At 36.7% G+C, this 26,244-nt stretch overlaps 1 protein-coding gene across 2 annotated transcripts in view; it reads right to left on the reverse strand.

The window, feature by feature from the left end:
• COL21A1 (collagen type XXI alpha 1 chain) overlaps positions 1–25,133 on the reverse strand; it is an 84,904-nt gene extending 59,771 nt beyond the window's left edge. The window contains exons 1-9 of one of the 2 annotated variants that reach the window (XM_035542982.1): positions 25,028–25,133; positions 22,494–23,045; positions 17,592–17,760; positions 16,656–16,872; positions 14,626–14,799; positions 11,873–11,950; positions 9,500–9,508; positions 7,984–8,067; positions 5,586–5,648 (exon numbers count right to left, since the gene is read on the reverse strand). In XM_035542982.1, coding sequence (XP_035398875.1) covers positions 5,586–5,648; positions 7,984–8,067; positions 9,500–9,508; positions 11,873–11,950; positions 14,626–14,799; positions 16,656–16,872; positions 17,592–17,760; positions 22,494–23,045; positions 25,028–25,115 — 1,434 coding nt within the window. In that variant the 5' untranslated portion in view covers positions 25,116–25,133. The remainder of the gene's footprint in view (positions 1–5,585; positions 5,649–7,983; positions 8,068–9,499; positions 9,509–11,872; positions 11,951–14,625; positions 14,800–16,655; positions 16,873–17,591; positions 17,761–22,493; positions 23,046–25,027) is intronic. The other variant, XM_035542983.1, reaches the window with a different exon arrangement.
• Between the last annotated feature and the right edge of the window lie 1,111 nt (positions 25,134–26,244).

Below are 26,244 nucleotides of genomic sequence, written 5' to 3' on the forward strand. Positions count from 1 at the left end.
TTATTATGGGAAAAGAGTTTTCATTGACTCGTTCATTGTCTTTTTCATTTTGCTTTGTTTTGTCCTGTTTAGTTCTTTCTCCACATTATTACACTTCCTTCAACTGGCTACTCTGCCATCTACCACAGCTTTCATAGCTCTGAGACATTAGCAATATATTTTACCTGAGCATGATGTTGTGTGATAAATATCTGTATGGGCTCAAACACCATAGACAAGAAAAAATTCATCAAGACTATTAGAAACAACATCTTAAATTCTGACTTGGAAAGTTCCCAAGCTTTAGACTGCTGGAAAATGGGATGATGTACTAAGCAAGTATAACTTCCTGCTTGCTGCTTAGGTGTTCGTCCCTATCATCTGCGCTTGGCCACTGCTGAAAATAGTCAGATGGACTTTTGTCTGTACTAATGCACAGAGATGTTTGATGCATAGCTGTATGTAACACAAGTCAGCAGCAGGCATCACTCTGATTTCAAAGTAGTAGGTGTCCGTAAAGCCATTACATGACTGTATTAGTCAGAATGGAGCAAACATACTTCCTCTAACAGTAACAAGGTCACAGTATTACTAAGGAATATGTATTTCTCTGGAATTGAGAACAGCATTTCACAGCAGAGTCATCAACTATGTTTGGGAAAGTTTCCTGAGAAAAGTAGCTGCAGAGCTTATATCAACTTAAATCCCTAGACAGACCATCCAACAGCACAGGTAATCCTATGTATAGATGAAACTCTTACCCATTTTTCTTCCAAGAGTTCTGTTGAAATAGCTGGCCATTATACTAAATTCATCATAAAAGATTCAGTCTTCAGTTGATCACCACATACTATTGAACTCTACGTATTACAGCTGTAACAATGTTCTAGAGGTTTTCAAAAAGAAATATTGGAATGATCAGAAGTTGCTTATTATGTCACAATTTCGATAGCATATGAACTCTGCATCTAGATATATCAGTAAAGTCAGTCTCACCAGGTTATTTTTGAACTGCTTCTTGCTTACGGACACTGTAAATACACGGTAAACAATTCCAAACTTTCATGAATGAAACTAGAAGGAATACTAGAAAATCTTCCAGATTTGTCAGCCATGTGGTTCAAAGTTCAAAATTGACAGATAAGTGTATTTTTTTCATTTCTTTCAGCAGGCTGATAACCTATCACCTCTATTAACCGCAAGTGATTGCTGCATATACTCTGTTCATTTATTTTCCCTCTTCGCTTGAGTTTTTCTCCAGGATCTATAAAGTATTCTTTGGAATAAAAAATGGTTTTGTGACTGCAGTCAGACTGCTGAGCATTTTCAGGGCCAGCAACTACTCCAGCTGCTTCTTTCTGATGAATAATGCCCATTAAAATGAGTTCCAATGGAGATTCAAATACTAGTTTTACACTTATGGTTATTTATCAATGCAATTTCTCTTGGCAAGGCAATTTAATGATTTCAGGTTGTGAATAACATTTTTAATTAAAATGTATTTTTATTACAAATTGGGCTTCTCACTTCTGTGATTTTCTCCATTTACTTTGATTGATCTGTTCTCCTTGTATCAGAGTATGGAAAATAAACAGAAGTGGTGATTAAAGGGAAAAAAAAAAGAAAAAAAAAACAATAAAAGAGCCTTTAGCCAAAACTATTTTAAAAAAAAGAATGATTAGAATGATTGAAATTGAGTCCCGTTTATGTTCACTTCCCTCAAATGTTACACCAAACAATTTTACTTGGTAATACCACGTGAACAATTATTTTCTGGTAATATTGAAGATATTCATGGGAATTGTTCTGAATTTTTCCAGACTAAAACTAACTTTAAGTGTTACAACCATCTAGCCAGCCCACAAAAAATAAACTAAATTTTCTTTGATGTTTGGCTTTAAAAATCAGTTACATATAGTAATATAAATGCATGCCTAAAACCTTTCTCACAGGAAGCAACATTTTGTTGACCAGTTATACTGTTCCAAGAAAATGAATACCAGATAGGCAAACTGGAATAACTTTAGAGGAGAACATAAAAATGTGTTTGGGAACAAAAAAGATTGACTTTCCAGGAAAAGCTTTTCATGCAAAAGCCATTTGCTTAAACGACACTGACTACGCAACTACCTGTAAGCCTATTGTGCTCGCTTTTCAGAGTTCTCCAAGGAGATTCAGCTAAAAAGACTGAGATGAGCAAAGTTATCTCGAACAAGGGAAATCTCTGACAGCACAGATAAACTATTAGTAGTATTAGCAAATAAAGCTAGTAGTATTAGCAAATAAATAAAAGAGAGAAAAAGACAGAGGGAGAGATCTGTTTTTCTACACAGTGTATCTACAGGGTCTTCTATCGTTCATGGCTAAAAGCTAGCCTGGAAAGCACTCAAGAATGTACTGTAAGGAACAATGATGTACTGGCCAGAGCTGCAGATGATCTAATAGGCTTGCAATTATGTCCTTACAAAGAACAAGTGCAAAAAGCTACAGCTGATCTTTCAAAAAACTTAGTAAGTTAATAAAGCTATAGGATTTAACTATAAGCACTTCACATAACATATGAACTTCAATACAGCAAAATGGTAAAATTTCTTCCATTAGCAGAGCTTTTAACTTTTGTCTAAGATACTTTTGTTAATCTTTTCTATGTTCAGAGAATGCCCATCTATGCATGTTATGACTCACTCTCACAAAAAAAAAAAGTAACTGCCAGAATTCAATGTTACTGAAAGACTACAGCATGGATTTATTTCTCCTCTGTGATTCATACAGTTACAAATTTCAGTGCTTATGAGAAGATATATAGCACTGAAGTGAAAAATGGTTAATAAAAGTATGAAAAAGTCCTAACATCTTGTTTCTAAAGCAATGCTGTTGGCATCTGACTGGATGCTTAAGAAATAAAATCAATCTATTTTTTAAAGGAGAGAATGGAAACTGACAGTTCCCTACCAATATCCAGTCCATTCTGGCTTCACTAACACTTACACAATATCATTTTATTTTTCAAAACATCAGAGTTAGCTGGATTAAAGACAGTTCTGCTATGCTTATCCATATTGCAACTCTACTTCTAGCAGTCATTATGGTCACACTGTGATGTACACTCTCCCCATGTAACTCTGGGCTGATGCAGTTTGTATACCTGTCTTTGTACAGCAGAACAGGAATGCTCTTCAGAAACTGAAGCACTGTCAATAATCAACTGAATAAAAAGGTTATTCTGATGAGATCATAACTACCCTGCTCAGTTTCCATCTGTTCCTATTTTAAAACCTATATTTTCATGATCGTGTGAAAAAGTAGTATTTTATATCACTAACAATTTCAATTCAGCATGTTTTCTGTATTTTTAGTTGAACTTTGAAGATGATAATTTAACTTTTTTTAAATTCTAGTTTAACTTTGAAGGTAATTGTTATCAAAATCTGTTTAAGACAAAAGCACAGGGAAAATATTTACAGCAGGAAAAATGAGGATCTTTACTCATGGAACTATTGAAAAATTCATGTTCTCGCTGCTCTCCTAGACCATCAGGACTACCATTCCCAGGTCTCAATATATGAAGTCTGATACTTTAAAATAGAAAAACTTCAAATTTTTAGAAGTAATTGTGGTTTTTTGTTTGTTTTCAGTGGCTACTTTTTTTCCTCTCAAATTAACTATACTTCCAAAAGAAATCACCACAGCTAAGTCAACCATCTGCTGTTCCTAAGAAAAGGCCAAGATGTAACTAAGCAACAAAATAGGAGAAATATGAACTTTTTATAATGTGTACCAAGGAGCTTCCTCTTTGTAACTGGTAATAGTCATTGCCCTTAAAACATACACACTTCACACTTCCAAGTATCAATCTCACTGTTTCCACCTTTAGCTGACATAGAAATGAAATGCGTGGCAAGTACTAAAAATTAACAAAAATAGAACCTTAGGTGTTTTTATTAAGCCATTGAAGTTGGCAGGTAGTGCCTATTGAGACAAAACAGGTGCTGGAATTGAAATGCAAGGCCAGATTTGGAAAGGACTTGGGTTTAGTTAAAATATCATAATCAATCTTCCCACAGAACAATTACTAAAAAAGAGCTAAGTTGAAAGGTCCAATATAGCCATTTTTTGTCCTTCTCTGAAGTCTCTCTAGTTTGTCAAGCATGGACTAAAATGACTCAGAATAATTTAACATCCCTTTTAAATCTCAACCAAAACCACAGACTATTAATCCACAAGTCCATCCATAAGGCAATATTTCTTTCATAATGATTTTGTCTGCTCATTTCATAAATGATTTTGTCTGCTTTTGTGTGCTCTACCACTTATATTTTTTAATTTTTGGGGTACATTTTTCTGTATTTTTTTTCTTGATAGCAGTTGGGACCCCTCCATAATTGTGTTTTCTGATTTCAAGACACGATGCTTACCTTCTCTTCTACTTCACCAGGGAGATTTCAAAATAACACTACAACCTAAGGACTCAACCATAAAATTTAGTCCTCATGATAAGAATGAAATGCTACAATTAATTAATAATCTGTAGTTATGGGCATGCACTTTTCTTTTCCTGCTTTTGGTACCCAAGTATCCAGCAGAGAAATTATCCTCTTTTTATAAGTAAATTATTTATAATATCTTTTATCTTTTTCTTGATTTATTTTTTTTAATGACTACCTTCCAATTAATACTAATTAACATCAGAGGCCATATTCTGAGAAAAGAAACATGACTGGTTGAGTCTCCCAGCTTTTAGCCTGCCTTCTCTCAACACATCAGAGGCACATACACACTACTGCTTTGTAGATGCAGAGACTGCCAGCTGTTAACAGAATCTTGCTCAACTGTCACTACCTGAGAGGCTTCCAATTAGATTCATAGATCTAATATATTTTTTCATGAAACTTTAGAGTATATTTATTTATTTATTTTTATATGATTTTATTGCAATAAGAATGCTTATCATGAAGACGAGACTAGCCACTGTCAAACCTGGCATTTTTATTTTAAATACATGTGTTATTCATCTATTTTCTTCCATTCTTTACTATCCATACTAATGGAATGACAGCTTAAAAAGTAAAAATAGGGCAAGAGAAAAATATGGGTATTTTTTGTTATGCGTGTTTTAACACATAACGTGTAGAACTGCAAAAGGTATTTTTACATTGTATACATACATCTACATATTTTGATTGACTACTTCTGTAGGAGGCAGACTAAAAGAAATTAAATGAACCAACGTTAAACATGAGAAGCAATCTCTAAAACAAAATCAACAGGATTTTAGCTGCACTAAACTGTTTCTAATGCAAAAAATCTAAGCAGTAAAGTTTGAAGGTCAGAAGGTGTTAACTGTTGCAAACTGATGCAAAGACCAACAAGAACACTGAGACCCTGTTCTCTGCTTTATAACAGTGCCTACCTCATGCCATCGTATTTATATTTTAGCTTGAAACAATACTGTGATTCATAGAATTGTATTCATAGATTTGTTACATTCACAGTTTCAAAGAACGGAGACAAAAGCATCTAAATTTCAGAATCTGGTATTAGTGGTACATGTCTTTTCTCCTGCTAGTTTTGCATTTGCAATATATGACTAAGTTTTTAGTACTCACAGGCTTACCATCTGGACCAGGCTGACCAGGATAACCATGATTCCCAGGCTGACCAGGATCACCCTACAGAGAAGTAGTATGTTGACACAAACAAGACATGAAAAAGCATTTTAAAATTAGCAGAGAGCAACCTTAACACTAATACTTCCCATAAAACACTGGCTGCAAGCCCAGATACCTGCTATTGAGGAGTAATTCCTACACCAAAAGGGAACTGATCTTGTAACCCCTCCCTGGGACAATTCTTCCTAACTTCTGGTTCAGGACTTGGAGAAGCAAGCCCACACTCACTATTACAGAGCAGGCTTGACCCATAGCCTCACATGCCTTCAAGCTTTTCAACATTGCTAGCAACAGGGGGAAAAAAAAAAAAAAAAAAAAAAACAGTTTCATCAAATCTCTATTAAAACCTTGTTATTCTAGCATTTCTACTGGGAGGAAAACTCTCACCTGTACACCAAAGATTTGTCTGAGTCTAGTTCTTAAAGCAAAAGCATGGGAAGGCAGGAGCCAAGATTAAAACCTGTTAAATAACAAACTCTTCTCCACACAATTACTGCTGTCTATAAATATATATATAATTTTAGATTTCTTCTTATAAGGCCTTTGCAATTATTTTGATAACCTCTGTCATGACCATAGTAAGGGAAAAGAAAACAGTTTCTCAGGGACCAAGTTTATTGTAGGAGAGCAAAAGCATATCTCCCTACTCAATATATCCTCTTAGTGTATTTCAGTTCTCTATTTATTTTACTAACAGACTTGATCTTGACTTAATTTGGTCCCAGAAAAATACATTAAGACTTCAGCCATAAAAACATTTTATTTCTGCAGAAGCTTTAAGCATGCACTTTAAGCATTTCTTCAGCCTGATCCACCAAAAGACCAGGTCAGCTACAACTGCAGAACTGTTATAAACAGGGAGGACATTAAGAGGGAAATAGGAAATTAGTTTTCAGTGTGATTGTGAAAAAACATCTTTTCGCAAATAAACCACAGAAATGTAATGCTCAACTAAATGGGAAAGGACATAGAATAACATCTCTTTAGAAAAACCACAAAGAGTAACAGTTATTTTATAAATTAATGGTAGGTTCTCTGGAGTTATTATTGTCCAAATTAAAGAGTCCATGTTTGAGATCTAAGAGAAAATAAATTGCTTTCAAATATACTTTCTAAACTATGCAATGTTATGCCCTTGGCTTAAAAAACTTAAAATATCTGTTATTTATATTTTATTTTTTTTAATTGAATTAATTTTATTGTACTCCATTAATATCACAAACACATAAATTAAGTTTAAATTTATAAGGTTGCAAAGTCCAGTATTCAAAAGTTGATATGTACTGTAACTGTGATATCCTATAGATCTTAAACTGGCCATCTTTTCACTCTTTCTGCAGTCTTTTGGGTTAGGCACCATCTTGTCAGCTGTATTATTCCATTATCCTAAAACAAATATCATACTGCAATGCAATTGGAAGACTGCATGTCACCTTAGTTCTGACATTTCATACTCTTTCATGCTTTACAGGATGTACAGGATGATAAGTACTTCCTTCTATCTCTCTTTTTTAATATGCTAAAGAAGAAGGAAAGGGTGAAAAACACAAAAAATCTATTACATTAAAAAATAGTCATCTCCATCACATGGTTTCCAACTCCCTGATCAGAAACCTTTGTCATTATAGGAAAATGCCCTTTAACTGGAGGTAGCTGCAACAGGCTGTTATCCCTTACGTGATGAGAGTATTTTCTTTCAATCATTTGCTTAATGAAAGATACGCATTTCAGGGACTTCTGGTCTACCCTTTAAGGAAAGCTAGTAACTGGGAACAGCACTGCTTAGCACAGTTATTGGGGAAGGTACTACAGCAAAATACTAGTGATCTGAGTCTGACACATTAGGCATCTGAGACCCAAGTCTATTTTGCATTTTAATTCTTCACCAATACTGATGAGAGGTCATAAAAATCAGAACAACTAAGGTGGAACCCTCCTTACTCTCCCAGTAAGCATTTAGTCTATTCTTAAAGAAAGAAGAAAACTCTCCATTAAAGACTATCCTATTAGCAAACCATTTCATTCTCAAACAATTGACAGTGCAAGATCATGCAACTGATCAAGTGCAAGATTTCTTGCCAATGCTGAAGATTGGCAAGAAAACACAATTCACAAGCATTTTCTTCGAAAGTAGAAGACACATTTGTGTTATCAGGAGCTATGGCACCCCAACCTGGCCCTGCGGATCCTAATCATTATATTCATCCAGTGGAAACCAGAACTAGCAGAACTAGTCCCCTACTTTTTTAACCTGCTTGACCATGGATGATCAACGTAAAACTTCAAGCAACAAAATAAAGTAGTGTATACTCAAGAAGAAAGGATGGAAACTTACTTTGGGGCCTGGAGGTCCTTGTTTCCCTGGAGGGCATACACAGGGGGCAGGCGTGGAGCCTACATCACTAGGGCCATTCATGCACTACCAAGAGTGAAACCAACCATCAAAACACATGCCAAAAGCATTGAGCAAACGTATGATAACATTATATGAGGCTGATTTTCCTTAGGTTGCATAGGTCCTAGCTTTCACTCCTTTGTTCACCTGGAACTTTTGCTCACCTGAACACTGCCTTACAACTACTCTGCATGCATGAATTCACCATTTAACAGAGAAGAAAAATAAATAAAGTACTAATACTGAGTTGGTACCTGAAACTCTATTTGCTCCTCCACAAATCTTTTGTCAAATAGCTTGGTAATTTTCAATCTGGCAACATGCAAATCTGTTCTCCTCAACTAACCAATAACCATCATTTGAAGTGTGAACAATTATTAAATGTAACTATTTAATACAAGTTTTAAAAAATAATTAATAAATAATATGTAGAGCATAGTGACAATAACTGACTGCATGTTATCGTGTAACAAGCCTGAAAAGAGCATAAAGCCCATGTCTCCCACCTCATGGGCACATCCCCAGCCATTAAGGTACTTGAGGAAAGGTGAGGTCTGTCTGCTGCCACTGATTACGACCAGTAACCCCACCAGTGTCTATCATCTAGTAAGGAGAGTTCGATGAACTCCTTCAAACCACACTCCCTATACAAACAGCAGTAAACACTAAACCTTGACAGATCATTTGAGGTATCTACTTCCCACCACTGAGTTCACATGAAACCCCAGTGTTTTACTAAGGCAGGCAAAGGGAGAGTTACTAGATCAAATTCATTTGACCAGGGCTAGGCACCCAAAATTTAGGTGCATCTGTACTCAATTTATAAGATTAGATTCAGGTTAGATTCAGTGAATTCTCTTTGACCTAGTTCTCAGAGATGTGGAAAGGCATAAATATGGGAATCCAAGCTATGAAAGAACAGATTTTGTATTTATTATCTAACACACATTCTATAACATCTTTTTTCAGATTTTCTACAGTAATGAAGACTTTTTAAAATGGTCTCTGAACAGAATTCTCTCTTAGGGTCAAATGACTGTTTAAAAAGCAAATTCACATCTCCTTCATAATGGTACCAAGCAGGAATGGTGTAACCAGGGTGGCTAGGGGAACTATCATACTAAGCCTTCAAACCAGCTCCCCTTCAGGGAGCTCCCATTCGCATGATCCAGGAACCTGACCATTCACTTTGCAACGGCATCCAGCCCTGCAAATAAGAGCAATTCAATTGAACTGGGAAAAAAATCAGGCCATTTATTCTAATAAATGTGGGCTTCTACAGAAAACTGATTTTGAATTTGCCATTGAGTGCTCAATTAATGGAAATCCAGCATTTTTAAGCTTAGCAAACCTCTGTCCATTTTTCAAAACAAAGAGTATATTCCCTAGTATAGTAAGTTATATAAAGTCATATACTACCTTAAACTGAGTTTGAGCAGTTTAGGATTGAGCCTACCTCTCCATTCTGAAACAAGAAGAAACACAGTTTAAGAATAAAGCAATATTTGCAATAAACAAAATCAATTCGTTTGTAAACATTACCAAAACCAATCATAAACGTGGGGCTGTAAATACCAAGCAACTACAGTTCAAAATTTCAGACTTTCTCAGGTGTGTGTACAGCTGCTATCAACATACATGAATTTTAGTATCATTTATGGGTCTTTCAAAAGGAGCTGCCAGTAGCAGTTTTTCAAAGGCAATGACAAAGCTTAAAGTAAAACTGGACCATGTAAATATTTATACACTGAATGTTTAGATTTGGCTCACAACTTTTGCCAGGACCAAATTCTCATTAAAAAAAAAAAAAATCCTCTACTTATTCATTGATGTCCAAGAATGTACCAAAACATTTCAAAAATCTCTGATTTCTGCCTGAATCCAGCATCTGGGAAAATATGTAGCAGCACAGAGGCAAGGCTGGCTTTCTGTCACTTGCTTTCCTGTGTGACTGCATGATTCTGCAGTATCATAGTACATAGAACATAGTATATAGTATCATAGAACAAACCATCCCCAAATATTTCAGCACATCAAACACGTAATTGACTTCTTAATAATTTAGTAGCCACCATTACCTGCCCTACGTGCAGGAGTTTTATGATGCACACTGTCACCACAGACTTTACACACAACCAGTGGAGAGAGGTGGCTTCCTCTGTACTTAATTTTCATCTCAGGCAAAGTCTAGAGAAAGTTGTCTTTCCCCAGTGATCATAGTGGGAGCTTAAAATTATGATGCAGCCAGTCGTCTCAGGGAATTTAGGCTGTAATTAGTACATACAGCCCCTGCTTAGTTCAGGAGCTCTGACACAACCACACTCTGATGGAGTACAACCACAAACCACATATGCCTCCAACTTTCATTACCTCCTTGGAGATCATCCAACATTTTTATTTCCTGAAGGAGTCCAGAATTTCATGAGTGAAGCCCAAATTTAATTTACAACAACAGTAAGTGAAACTAAACTGGCAAAATGTGATCTCTTTGCTCAGACTTCTTGCCAAGTTGTAGAGAATGCAAAATATGATGGAGTTTTTAGTGTTTGCTTTCTTTAGCCACATTTTTTTTTCATTTGTTCATTTTTCATATCCTACCTACTCATTGCAAAGAGCAAGAAAATATGTGTTACAGGTAAATAGCTAAATATCAAGTTTACATCAGATTTAAAGCTAACTTTACAATAGCATTCCTGAACCCATTAGTTTCCTACACAGTCAGATTTCAGAACAGCTAATAATCCAGACACCTACTTGTTGCTTAAATTAAAGGTGTGAGTTTTAAATAGACTCATATTGAGTGCTGATTATAACAGAAGTACTGGCCCTAATTAAACAGGAGCCAAACAGACTAGCTGTGGGTCTATGCAAGTTTGGTAAAAAATGAAATATCTGGATGTTGAAGATTCATGGGCACTGTTGTCAAATTGGCAAGATGGTCCTAAGTCCTAATATACCAAATCAAAACATGCCGAATATGTTTTTGCAGACTAACACACTGGTTTCTGATTATCTTAGACACCAAACAAAGGATGACATTTTGAAGGAAACTGTAAATATAAACCAATCTCTTTTGAGATGTGAGTTGAATGCTCTTGAAAATCTAGCCCCAACTGTGTATCATGAATGATTTCCAAGTTTGTTTACATGTGTTTTACATTTCACTGTATAATTAACTCTATGGAAGAGGGCAAAGAAAGGATCAAAGAACCCCCATAAGTTAGTAATTGTGTACGAGAATCCTAAAACCCTGAACTGCATTTTATTTTTGACTTATCTATAACATTCTTTGTGAAATCTTGACTTTGTTTCAGTCAATGGGATTTTTAAATCAGACTTCAGCATTGATACTTCTGATACGAAAAGGTGATTTAAAAATATAGGTTTGTTGGGTACATATAGAAATTTCAGATATTAAATGACCTGGCAAGTAACAAGTATAGAAGTATACCAGATAAGTTAAAAAGCAATATTTAAAGTATTTTACACTGCTGTAACCTAGCTGTTTTATTTATTTGTAATGTTTAAAGGCTTAAATTTCTAACAGATGATTCTGAGATTCTTCTATACTGCTGTCAAATTTGCACCATCAAATATCTAAACTAAAAAAAAAAAAAAAAGAAAAGCTTTTAAAATATGTTCATGCAAAACTAAGGGTGAAGGCAGACAAATTCTGGGTCACCTTATACTGCAAAAGCAACAAGCATTCGTTTGCACCAGCTGAATCAATGTAATGTTATTTATTTTAGGAATTCACTATTAAGTCAGCATTAAACAGTGATTTGTAAGAATGCCAAGTAGTCTGCAAAAGTTTATCTATCATACTCACAAATCCTGGGATCTCACAGACTGTTTCTCGATTATTTTGCTCTGGGTCACAGTAGATTCGCAGCTTTTGTATATCAAACTATAATTCAAAACATAAAAGACTTTTTTAGAAAAAGTGTTAATAGTTTGACATTAGTTTAAACTAGACCCTTCTTAAATTATATCATCCACAGTTTTTAAAAAAAGAACAAAATATTAAAAAGCAATAGAAACAGGGAAGTCTGTATGTCTACTATAGTTAAAAATCAATTAAAGGTGTAGAAACATCAGGCTTCTCACAATGATTCATACATGTAACCAATTCGAAATTCTGTAGCATAATTATTTAAAGAAAAATAATCAATCCAACATTTTGTTTTCTAAAGTAATAGAAATCACCACCCTTAATCCTTGGCAATAAATCCAAACATGCACAGCACGAATTACACCCGCTGCCAACACCATTTGGAAACAGTTACAACTGCACAAGCAAAGCGTACATTTTCCTTTTTACCTTAACAGTGCTGCTGGTTCAATCTTTCTCCACTGTCCTGTCTCTACTAGATGTAAGATTACTAAATTTTGGCAAGGCATCAGAAAGCATCCATGACACTTGAAATAATTAGTTTTAGTTTAGCTTTGTGATGCAAAACTGTAAAAAGCAGCTGATAGAAACATTGGCACCAGGAAAGCAAAAGTTTGTGCCATTCTGCTCTGTTGCTATACTACAGAAGAATGAAATTTCTGAAGTTAGTTTTTCTATCATGAACCTACCATGACCACAGAGAGAAAAATGCCCTGTTACAAGAAATCACAGACCATGAATTTGACTAGCAGGGGGAATAAAGCATGGAATATCAAGTCTGGCAATGCCATACATAGTAATAGAGAGTTTCAAATTTAAAATGTCTTAGCTACAATTTTCAACACTTAAGTATGTACACAAGTTTACCATCACTGTACTGGAAAGCATGTAAGCCAGTAAGACCTTAATTAAATTGAGAAGTCTTGCAAAACATCACTAGAAAACTTATAAATCAGAGAAAAGAAAGAGAATGAAAAATCACCAAAGAGTTTCTGAAGGATCTTCTATCATACTTTGTTTTTCAAAAATATTTCAAAGGATTCAAAGGAAAAAGGATTCAAAGGAAAAAGGATTTCACAATACATTTTCAGTGAAAGTTGGCATGCAGATTCATTAAAATATTTATAATCAGTTTAAATAGAAATATTCTGGCAAAGGTTGACTGCTAATGCTTTACAGAATGTGTTGCAGTCTGAGAAACTGGACAAAAAATACCTTTTTCAGATTTTAGAAATCAGCTGGAAATGAGGAAGATTTTCCACTTTTCTTCTAGTCCATTGTCAGAAGAGGATCTTATACAGTTCTACACTCCTAAAATGCTTTCATTTTTATTATAGACAACATGTTTGGCTAATAACATTCTTTAATTGAGAAACTGTATTACTGGGAATCTATAGAAGTCCCATTTCTGCAGCAACTTAAGAGAAAGAAACAAGGCACAACAAACAACACTAAAATCCTAGAACGCACAAAACTATGGAAACGGGATAATCCCACACTGACAGGGAAAACGTGTGAGACGATTGGTTACACTTCCAAAATCTCTACTTTCCTTGACTTAAGTGCCTGAAGTCCTACCAGAAATCTGTGAGAAGCATTCATTATTTTTCACAAAGAAGTATTTTAGTATACAAACTACGTTTCCACCAGAAATGCTGAGTCACACACACAGTATGTCATCCAAGTTTCTGCGTACATTTTTAGAATATGGTAATAATAGAAATGAAGCCTGGCTACAAATGCATACAATTGAGAGCAATGATTAACAATATCTGAAGAGAGTTAATGAAGATGATGCAAAACACATTAATATGTTTTAATAGGAGTAGTAAGGATCATGAAATTAAACAGTAGAATACAAAAAAGCACAGCTTTCAAAATGACTAAAAAAACCCACCTACTTAGGTAGTTCAGTATTTCTTAGTATTGCTTCTTCATTCTCAGTCTAATTTGTAATGCTATTACTACATTGTTATAAATATAAGGAAACAATCTATTTAGCAAACATCTGGAACACTGTCAATGCTATAGTCCTCACCGCTGCTCTATACATCCTTTACCTACATAGCCTGACGTTGTTACCAGCTTTTTGGTGTCTCCATACAGCTGTAAGCAAGAGGAGTACACATTACTTACAGTGGAGGAGAGCCTCAGTACAGGAGTTTCAAGGCTCTTTTCCAGCACAGCAGAATCAAACAGTGCTAGTTTGTGCACCAAATATTCGCAGTACAACATATCTAGAGTTGACGTGCTTCATTCTTTCTTGACAGCTCAATGAGAAGGAAACTTCCTCAAAATTGTGTTCTCTCTCTATTGTGCCAACAGAACCCATACACTGGAAATTACACACAAGCGTCAAGCACAGAGGATGTCCCCTGCTCTGGGATGCTGTTCCCCAGATTTGAGCAACTGCACTGCAACAAATCAGTGCTTCGGCAAAAACTAACACCCGCTGAAGTCAGTGAGACCAAGTTAAGTACCCATCGCACAGGATACACCAGTTGTGCTGGGTCCTTATGACAGTTTATGTTCCCTCTTAACTACTAAAATTTAATATATTACATTTCAACCTAGAGTAAATTAGAAGAGTAGGTTCAGGAAAAGAGAAAGCACCAATGAAATGTTAACCTACAGCAGAACTTCTAAATTAGCCTGATATTTAAATTACTGTGTTTTTAACATAAGCATACCTGTACAGTTTCCTCCTTTCCAGAATACTTTCCTATTTGGGTTAGTCCACTGATGTAAATACCTAAAACGGGATGTAATGGCTTTGTTTCAATTTCTTGGTCATCTATATACAAAGTTACAAAGTCTTCTGTTACTAAGAGACGAACTTGATGCCAGCCTTCATCAAACAATGTCTAAGAAAAGTGAAAAAAAAAAAGGAAATGTTTAAAACAAAATGTCTTTTATTTACATTACAATAAAACTTCTTTTCAACACTGAAACTACCTGTCAATGGTTGAGATGATCAATGTCCCAGGTTTTGTCACACACAAAAAATTATAACTGTACAGGCAAAATAGTAGTAGTCAAGTAATAATATAATTGCAAAAATGATATTTGCTAATAAGTAAGTCTATGCTTCAGAATTATTTTTAACTCACATAGATTTTTTCAGTCTGCCCCTGAACATGCTGAAACGTATTCCTTATAAATATGAAATCAGAGACCTTTTTTTCCAGCAGTATAACAGATATAACATCTCAAACACTTCAGATCTTAAATCATGGTAAAAACAAACTGGTACTTGAAAACATATACACACTTAGACAGCACCTCTGTTTCCATTGTATTTTCATTTGTAGATTGGGATTTTACTTGTAATGGCTCTCATTACAAAATAAAATAAACAACAAATCACAACATAAAACATTTCCATTTTCCACAGTAACGCAATAAATAATCATTTAAAAAAGGGTTGTTAATAATGCAGTGATATTTATAGTGTGTTTAGAGATGTGCAGATCTAAAAAAAGGTATAAAATTATTGTCCTCCATAATAGCAAATATAAGCATAGAGAAAAACAGAAGAAATAAAAAAAGTTGTCTTTGCGGTTCATGGATACCTGGGACTGCAGGAATAAAATTGATTTTTCCTTGTAGATCCCCAAAACACTTAAAATATTTCAGATTGACTTAAAAATGAAATTTCCAGCAATTTCCAGTAAAACAAATTTAACACTTTGCTTCTTTAAAATGTATATATTTCACCTACAAATAATTATAAAAAGGCAGAGGCAATTTAGAAAGAAAAAAGCAAAATTCTCCATTTAATACAAGAATAAAATACTCCTTGCCAACAAAAGCCTGGTAGTTAAGACCTTCTCTTGGAAAGTAGACCTTCCTTCTCAGAGTACTTTATATCAAATTCCTTCAGCCTCAGCCTCATTTGGAGGAAGGTTTCAAATGCAGGCCGCCACTTCCCAGAAAATTAGAACCCCCTTGGCCACTAAGTGCTCCATCAGTAAAACCTTTCCCGCTTTTTTTGCTGAAGTGTCCCTCTCTCTCAAATTAATAAACACTCCCCAAGACAGGTATGGGAATCTCTAGGCTGTGTATTCCTATACTGGTACAAACACACATGCAGAGACATTCAATGTCTTTCACAGGAACTTAGATCATCTTTCCTACAGAGTTGAGTACTTCGCTGGAAATTGAAAAAGACTGAAAAGGCAATCTTCAGATTACGCTAGGAGATGGTTTACACAAAGAGAGGAATCCATTTAGTGAGAAAAATAAGCAGCTGAAAGGCATTTTTACTCAACAGAGAACTAGACAAATCTAGGCTGAACTTATTTTGTATGCTGCTCTTCTGGAGAAGAAAATAGCTACTTTCATTATGCATTTTCAAGGGAATTTAGATGCTTAACAAAAACTCTCTCTAAAAATCGACTATTCTTATTCCAATTTTCTAGCCTCTACATCAAACACAGAAAATACTTTCCAGCATATGTTAGGCAAAGTGCTGTGTGCAAAACATTCTCTGTGATTTTCACAATTACCTGCTGGAAACTGCTGAGTAGAAAGCACCTGCAAAGCATTTGCACTGATGACCACTGTGGACTCTCAGGAAACATGGATGAAGTACTCACCATCTATTTTTAAACATCTAAGCAGCCAAGAATAAGATCATGCATCGTTAAAAAACATAAAGGGCAAAGGAAAAATGTGTATTTAAATGAGTATTCCAACATGATGCCTACCTATTTCTTACCTTTACACGAGGTGCAGCAAAAGTAATAACCTGTGTGCCATTTATTAAACTCGTTGTAGTGAATGATAATGTTTTCTCTTCTCCATTAATAGTGACTGCTATCTGTGGTCTCTTATCCAGGCTTAGAATTCTCCACAAATCCCATGTCTTTTTTACTTTAAATCTTTGAGTGGAAACAAACACATAGGATGGAGGCAGACCTTCTGGAAACACATTCCTAAATAAGGGGGAAGTGGAAAAAAAAGGACAATACTTGAACATTCAATATAAATCTGTCCTGGTTTCAGTTAGGACAGAGTTAATTTTCCTCCTAGTAGCTGGCAGGGTGCTATGTTTTGGATTAGAATGAGAAGAGCGCTGATAACATGCTGATGTTTTAATTGTTGCAGAGCAGTGCTTACACCAAGCCAAGGACTTTTCAGCTTCTCCCTCTGTCCTGCCAGCGGGCGGGCTAGGGGTGCAGCAGGAGCTGGGAGGGGACAGACCCAGGACAGCTGACCCAAACTGGCCAAAGGGGTATTCCATACCATCTGACATCATGCTGAACAATATATAGGGGTGGCTAGCTGGGGTGGGGGGCGGCCGGCTGCTCGGGGATAGGCTGGGCATCGGTCAGCGGGTGGTGAGCAATTGCATTGTGCATCACTTGTTTCGTACACATTATTAGTAGTAGTACTTTTATCATTATTATTATTATTATTATTGTTCTTATTATTTTCCTGTCTTAATAAACTGTCTTTATCTCAACTCACAGGCTTCACTTTCCCATTTCTCTCCCCCATCCCAGAGAGGGAGGGGGGAGGGTGAGCGAACAGTTGTGTGGTGTTTAGCTGCCGACCAGGCTAAACCACAACAAAATCTTAGAACAAGTCTCTCTCACTTTAAACAATCAAACAAACAAAATCTTTTTAATTTTAGACCTATAAATGTATATACCTTGTCAATTCTGACAGGTCAACACGGGAGGTTACTTCATAAGCTTTGGCATTAGTAGTTGGTATTTGAATTCTCTTTTTAACCTTTTTCTTCACACCTAGTCCTAGAAGAATATCAAATCCTTTTTCATCTCGAGCTGCCACTGGAATTCTTGTTGGACAAACAGATTCTGCAAAGTAATAAATGAACAGACAGATAAAAATAGGATTTAAAACTTTCAAAAGATACCCTCTCACTTACCTAATGTTTTTTGTAGCTGCCTTTCAAGAAAAAAAGAATTGAGAACTGCCAGTTAAGTATAACAAGAGAGAAGTGACATGCAGTATCCTCTGAGACATGAAGTGAGAATACTGAGATGCCATATTTCACTGCAACTACGTATTTCTATTTTGATTTGTAACTAATTGTAGTAAAAGGTATTACAATATTTGACTAAAAATAATATTAGATTTAATTTCTAAAAATACATGGTTTCAGAATGCTACAAAATTACAGACGTTAATTTCTATGGTACACTAACAGTTTAGATTAATTCAGCATCCCTCTTTATTAACAACTATTTTTTTCATTTTTCAATCAAAATTTCACCAATCTATTTTCTTACACTGGAATCTGCTTGAAGCTATTCTCACTAGAGAAATATTGTGTGGTATACTTTTTGTGGAAACAAAAGTTGGCTGGACATTATGTTTAATTCTTTTTACACAAAAATAATCTTAGGCAGTGGACTAAAATGTTTAAAAAAAAACCGTGCAAGATAGCAAAGTGAAATGTAATGCTAAGGCCAGTATTTTTACTAAACTAAATCAATTAAAAGAAAGCAAATGTTTCATTTTATTAAAATTATGCTAAATTATTTAAGTTTTCATCATTTTCCATTGTTTCTTCAGAAAAGCATCCGTTCATAGAAAGGAAAGAACTTAGGAATGCATTTCAAAGAAGGGGTGGAGAGTTCTCTCAACTCCTTCTGGACCAGCCATGGGCTGGAAAAGTCATGTTTCAGTGCCAGGGAATTATCAGTTCAAAGATTTAGACTGGCTTCACTTTATAATATGAGCAACACTGCATGTCTTCTCTTTTTAGCCAACTTAAGGGCAGTCAGAAGCTACCCTGTTCATGGGAAAGGACAATTCACACTAAGGGGACATGCCACAAGTACTTGGGGCAGCAGCAAGAAGCTGCATACGTTCCCCTTGGTTTTCTTTTCCTCCTCAAAGCAAAATGTCACCTGACTCCCAAATTAAAAATATATCACAAGTTATTTGTCTGGTTCTACAAGAAGAATTCCAAGAACTCCCTTGCCTACATTAAGGAAACTAAAATGTCTACCTTCTGAATGCTACAAGGAAAAAAAATACGATGTCCAACTCAACTTTCCTTCTTACTCATCTCAAAACACAAGCCTCCTCTTCTCCAGGCTGAACAGACCCAGCTCCCTCAACCTTTCCTCATGTGAGATGCTCCACTCCCTCAATCATCTTAGTAGCACTTCACTGGACTCACTCCAGGAGCTCCACATTTCTCTTGTACTGGGGAGCCCAGAACTGGACACAGTACTCCCAGTGAAGCCTCACCTGAATAGCCAGGGAGGATCACCTCCCTCAACCTGCTGGCAGCGCTCTTTCTAATGCAGCACAGGATACCACTGGCCTTCTTGGCTACAACGGTACATTGCTGGCTCATGGTCAACTTGTTGTCCACCCTGACTTCCAGGTCCTTCTCCACAGAGCTACTTTCCAGCAGGTCAGACCCAGCCTTTAGTGATGTGCGGGGTTATTCCTCCCCAGGTGCGGGACCTGGCACTTGCTTTTGTTGAATTTCAAGATGTTCCTCTTTGCCCATCTCTCCAGCCTGTCGAGACCCTTCTGAATGGCAGCAGAACACTCTGGGGTGTCAGCCAGTCCTTCCAGTTTTGTATCACCAGCAAACTCGGTGAGGAGGCACTCTATCCCTTCATCCAAGTCATTGATGAATTAGTTAAATAATACTGGACCTATTGACCCACAGGGGACACCAATAGCTACAGATCTCCAACTAGACTCTGTGGCACTAAACACCACCCTCTCAGTCCTGCCATTCATCCAGTTCTCAATCCACCTCACTTTCCACTCGTCCAGCCCACACTTCCTGAGCTTGCCTGTGAGATCACGGGAAACACGATCATGGAAAACATGAAACAGGATCAAAAGCCTTGCTGAAGTCCAGGCAAACAACATCCACTGCTTTGCCTTCATCTATCCAGTCAGTTATTCCACCATAGCAATCAGGTTGGTTAAGCATGATTTCCCTTTGGTGAATCCATGTTGACTACTCCTGATCACCTTCTTGTCTTCCACACGTTTAGAGATGGCCTCCAGGATGAGCTGTTCCATCCAGGGACTGAGGTAAGGCTGACTGGCATGTACTTCCCTGTGTCCTCCCTCTTGCCCTTTTTGAAGACTGTAGTGGCATTTGCTTTCTTCTAGTCCTCAGGCACCTCTCCTGATTGCCACAACCTTTCAAAGATGATCAAGTAATGATACCTAGCAATGATACCCCCAGCTCCCTCAGCACTCATGGATGCATCCCATCAAGGCCCACGGATTTGTGAATGTCAGGCTTGCCTAAATGATCTCTAATCTGATCCTCCTCGACCAAGGGAAAGTCCTCCTTTGTCCAGACCTTCTCCCTGGTCTCCTGGGTTACGTATTCCTGAGGGCTGGCCTTCTCAGCAAAGACTGAAGCAAAGAAGGCATTCAGCACCTCTACCTTTTCCACATCCTCTGTTGCCAGAGTCCCTACTCCATTCATTAGGGGAGCCACATTTTCCTCTTTTTGTTGTTGATGTATTTGAACAAGCCCTTCTTGTTGTCCTTGACATCCCTAGCCAGATTTAATTTCAAATTGGCATTGGCCTTCCTTGTTGAATTTCTGCACGTTCTGACAGACATTCCCATATTTATCCCAAGTGGCTTGCCCCTGCTTCCACCTCCTGTACGCCTCCTGCTTATCTTTCAGTTTTGTCAGGAGTTCCTTGTTCATCTTTCTAGAAGACATGTTCAGCAGCTGTTTTCACACTGCCTACTCTAAAACAAACACTGAAGTTCCCAAAAGATGCACAACAGCCCTCCATCCACAAGACAACTCGGATCAGCACTACTTGCTACATAAGCCACGAAACTTCAGCCTTCTTTTTCCAAAAAATAAACACTGCCCCTATGCTCTTGTATCTACGTTCATTAAATAACAAACCTAAAAACTCCAAAGAGTAAAGGCAAGCATTTTCTTTAGACATTACAACGCAGATGAGTAAGTCAGAATTTAACTTTGAGGAAGTTTCATGTGGTTGATCACAGTCAAATCATTGCTGCTTTACCCTTATGGAGTAAGGGGTATACTTCCTCTCCCAGAATCAAATCTTAACAACAGGAATAAAATAATCTACCACTCAGATATAAAATTTCTAGTTTGCTAGTCTTTGAGTTCATCTGTTAAAAACATTGCAGTTAGAAACAAAGCTGGCACTGATCACTATTCACATGAGGTATCTCTGAATGCTAATGTGAGGGAAGAGTGTGACGTAAGGGCATGGAAGCAAAGGGGCACTTGAAATAAAACAGTAAAACACTTAAAACAAGTAAAAGGAAACAGTATTTTGCATGTAAGAGTTGAGTCAAATGTCTCACTTGAATTTTAAAGGATATTAGTAAACATAAAATAATAGAATAATTTAGGTTGGAAAAGACCTTTAAGATCATCAAGTCAAACCATCCACCTAACTTACAAGTCCACTGCTAAACCATGCCCCTAAACTTACTCCTGAAAGCAGGAAATACATCTTGATGAAATATGTCACTTTTTCTGAAGTTTATTTAAAGAAAATATTGTTTATTTTGGGGAATTTGTCCCTGTATGAAGATTTATTAAAGAATTTAGCTGCACTTAGCTGATTTAATTTTTTTGACAGACTTTACCTTACTTTACATCAGCTACATGGAATTATTATGATTTTCATAATTTTATCAAGAAATAAACACTATTAACCTCAACATAAATATAACTGTTTTTTTTCAGTGAAGTCAGTACTCTAAGTGAGAAAAAATGAAAACTGTTTTTCACTCTTATTAAGTGCAGAAATATGGTACAACTGAAATACGACTTCCATCAATTATTGGTAATAAAATGTACAACATAGCAGTGATGCATACTCACTGTATAATACAGTCCTTCTGAGTAATATATTTTAGAAGACATTTGCAAGCTTTTTTTTATATTCAGGAAAGCCGTTGTTTTACAAAGTTATCAGAAAACTCAATGCAATAATGCTGCTAGCATTCTAAAACTGAAAAGTTATTTTACAACGTTGGTCTTGGCTAATTCTTCTATAAAATCCTTTTTAAAAAGATCATAACAGCTTGTTACAATTCCAGGCGCTTTTGCCAAGAGTCTCTCTTCTGGGTTTTTCAACACATGCTAGAGGAAGAACTCCTGTTTGTAATAATAGGCTATCCTCTCAACTGTCAAGAAGAAATGCTGAATTGTAGATTAGTATCAACTGAACCTAGGAAAAGGGATAAAGTAAGCCCTGTGGTCTCAGCACTCTGAGAATTGCTCAACTATTTTAGGGTTTCTAAACTCTATCAATGCAAAAAATTTGGTGCTTAGGGCAAAATCCCACATAGCGAAATTAAACACATACTGTGCTAACATACTGCATCTTTCTGAAGTATATCTCTTTGTTTAATGGAGAAAATAACATTTTGGGAGGGATTTTGGCAAACAATATCAAAATGAAGCAAGATCATAGTATAGTTTATCAAGTGCCTTAGACTACACTAATCATGAATTCTGCTTGTGAACTAAAGGAAAATGGGTTGAGAAGTCCATTCTGCACACCTTCTAAAACATTTTATGATCACTCACCTTCACAGAGTTTCTGCTTTATAACTTCTTTAATTCTGGATATTGCAATATAATCTTCAACATAAAATACATAAGTTGATGAAGGCTTGTTAGCAATAGCTTTAAGTTCATCCTCCTCAATTTCTGAGCCAACACCAATTGCAAACAGAGTGATTTTATTTTTCCTTGCTTCTGCTGCTATATCTTTGACTTCATCTTGGGACTTTCCATCAGTGAGAACAACAGCTATTTTTGTTAAAAATCTTGAAGATTTTGCAAAAAGATGGTCATAGGCAAACTGAATAGCTCTTCCTGTTCTTGTATTTCCTCCCAAGTAGTGTATGGATTCCATTTCCCTGATGAGGTTTTCAGTGGATTCATGTGTTCCTAGGGGGATTTCAAGTACAGGGTAATCACTGTACTGGACAACTCCAACTTGGATAAACTTTGGTCCTATGTCAAAATTTCTTGTAATATTGACAAGCCATCTTTTGATTATTTCAAAGTTTTCTGGGCCAACACTGTAAGAGCCATCTAAGATAAAGACTAAATCAGCCGGAGCAGTTCTGCAGCCTAAAAAGAACACATATCAAACAAATATTTTAGTGAACTCATCCACTCTTCTCTTCCACAGGAATTTTTTTTTTCCATTTTAATAGTGTTTGTATTAGAATCTATATCAACAAATACATTCCATTAAAAAAATCAGCTGACTTTGTTAGAGAAAACAAGATTGTTTCTGTAAATCACACGGATCCAACTTCATATCTGAAAACCATACCATTTTCTGTTTTTTACATTATCACCAGAAACAACTACGAAATATTCTGGAATTCAGTTCCTTAGCTGCCAATTGTATTTCATGCAATCAGCAGAGAGGAATACTTTTTTTTTTTTCCCATATCTCACTGTCTGCAGAGATTGGTCAACATAAGAACTCATTTTTGTTAGCAAAATGTCATGGTTTTGTCTGGGATAGAGTTAATTTTCTTCGTAGAGGCTCGCACAGCACTGTGTTTTGGATTTCTGATGAAAATAGTGGAGATAACACACCAATGCTTTTAGTTGTTGCAGAGCAGTGCACACACAAAGTCAAGGACTTTCCAACTTTTCGTGCTGCCCTGCCAGCGAGGAGGCTGGGGGTGCACGAGGAGCTGGGAGAGGACACAGCCAGGACAGCTGGCCCAGGCTGGCCAGAGGGATGTTCCACACCATGTGGCGTCATGCTCAGCAATAACAGCTGGTGGAAAGAAGGAGAGGGACGTCTGGAGTGATGACATTTGTCTTCCCAAGGAACTATGACGTGATAGGCCCTGCTCTCCTGGAATTGGCTCAACACCTGCCTGCTGATGGAAGTAGCGAATGAACTCCTTAGTTTGCTTTGCTTGTGTGCACGCTTTTTGCTTTACCTAGTGAACTGTCTTTGTCTCAACCCATGAATTCTCACACTTTTACCTTTCCAATTCTCTCCCCCATCCCACCTGGGGAGAGTGAATGAGCATCTGTATGGGGCTGAGCTGCCTGCTGGGGCTAAACCACAACACAAATCAAACACACTGAAGAGGAAGGCTATAGTCTACATACTGCAGAATTCAGTAGTAATATCCACTCCTTCTGCAAATATGTTCTAATGCACTTCTGACACTATTACTTGGCACTTACAAAACCAGTTATTATAAAGTCCTGAGTTTCGATTGCATGTTGCTAATAGTATATTCTGATTTTATTATAAGAAAAATGATCAGTGAAGAAGTCAAACTCCAGAACACAAAATCACCTATTCATTTAGCAAATACAATGCACTCTCCTTAGAAATGTCATCATAACTGCATGATGATGTGGCATGGATTCAGCACCTCTAGCTGTAGCCACTCATAAACGGAGCTTTCAAACCAAATTGCCAACTACAGGCCACAGACAGACACAAGTGTTTCTGTATGTCAGTGCTATCTATTTTACATGCACATCCTCAGATGGAGGGAATAACTTTCTGGAGGGGAGAGCTACCTCCCATCCACTGTGAAAGGACCTGAGATAATGGATACACAAAGTACCAAAGAGATGGCCCAAATCAGGAGAGATTAATCTGATCCCATGGTATGTGGGGTCATGGGAGTTGCTGTGTATAACTGTGCATTCTGTTTTGTGAAAGGCTGGAGCTCCACACTATGAAGAAGAGTTTTGCCTTGTCTTGACTTATGTCTACAGAAACTTCTTGTCAAGACTTCACCTTCCTTGAAAGCAGGTGGCCACAGCCAGATGCTTTTGCAGCGCAGGTGATGGCAAAGAAAAGAGACACTGGGAGAAGTTTCAAGTGGTGAGCACAGTGTCACTTCAGAGTACAAGAGAGAAGATAAATAGCCAGGTCCAGGGACACGAATCACAGAGTAGTTTAGGCTGGAAGGGACTTTGGATAGCATTGGACCCAGTGCTTTGCTGAAATATCCACCATATATTATTCTGTATTCTGTGCACGTGGACCTGAACATGGATATTATAAATATAAGGCATGCTTTGGAATTGCCTTTACCTGAAATACAAAAATTAAGACTTACTTGCTCTTGTTTCTCCATCTTCAGCTGAGATGTAATCATGAAGTATCAGAATTAACAGTGTCTTAAAAAGTTTTATGATCTGTGCCATGTGTATTGTATTTTCAAAATCTTGAGATTAAACTGGAAAGGGAAGAAATAAAGAGAAAAAACAGTGCCATTATATTACAAAAATAAATAAATCCAAATTTATTTGTTTTAAAACCTGTGCATGAGGAACAGCTTTGAAACGAATCTGCAGGCTCAGTCGTGAAGCCAACCTGCAATGGACCTCAGACCCAGAAAGCGTCAGTCAGGCACGCAAGCCCAAAATGGAGTTTGTGGAAGCTCAGTTTTCACCAAGGCACATGCATACATATATTGTATGTATATTCCTCCTGCTAGGTACATACATGATTAGGTTATATGATCAGTAACAGCTACACTTGCCCACCTGCTATCGCCCTCTGATGCCATTATCCAAAGTCTTGACAACTCCTGCTCCAATATATGGCAAGTGTTTACGTACCAGGTACTGCTGTGGGGAAGTTACTGCAGTCTCAACACACGCACCCGCCTGCATCAGGGAGTCCAGCACACCTCTGACTCCTCCAACCTGGAGCTGGGACTGCCACCAGAATTCAGGGGCCCAGCAAGCACCAACCCCCATCAACTGTGTCCCATAAACCTCAGGGTTATATAAATGATATGCATCTTCAACTTTATATTGTTTGAATTTGGTTTATATCATCTCCTTTGTTATCATGGTCTGTGAATGACACCTCCAAAAGGACATAGTTCAAAAAAAGCAAACCTGCAATTTTGGTCTCATGTTGCTGTCATAAGTATTATTTAACATATTTACCTAAATTAAGTCACATTTTTTCACTTATTATTATTATTTATTGCATAAAAAATCGTAACGGGAAAAGATACATTTCTGGAGTACTGTGTTAGTGATATATTATCTCAGAAGAAGAAAAAAAAATTAAGGAATCTTTTATATCATCATCTCAATCTTCAATGCAAAATGAATTTTTTCTAAGTATATTCCCTTCCCTTTTCACATCTTTTTCTTCTAGTCATAAGCATTTACTCATGCCTACATCAAACTGACGTACACTTTTACCTAAGCAGTCAAATATATGTGAAAATATTTATTACACAACAAAATTAAACGTCATTATATTGGACGGAGGATGAAAGTTGCTCGCATTTGCTCTTTTTGTATAGCCAATCTT

The sequence above is a fragment of the Cygnus atratus genome, chromosome 3 (assembly GCF_013377495.2).
Source record: "Cygnus atratus isolate AKBS03 ecotype Queensland, Australia chromosome 3, CAtr_DNAZoo_HiC_assembly, whole genome shotgun sequence".
Lineage (NCBI taxonomy): Eukaryota > Metazoa > Chordata > Aves > Anseriformes > Anatidae > Cygnus > Cygnus atratus.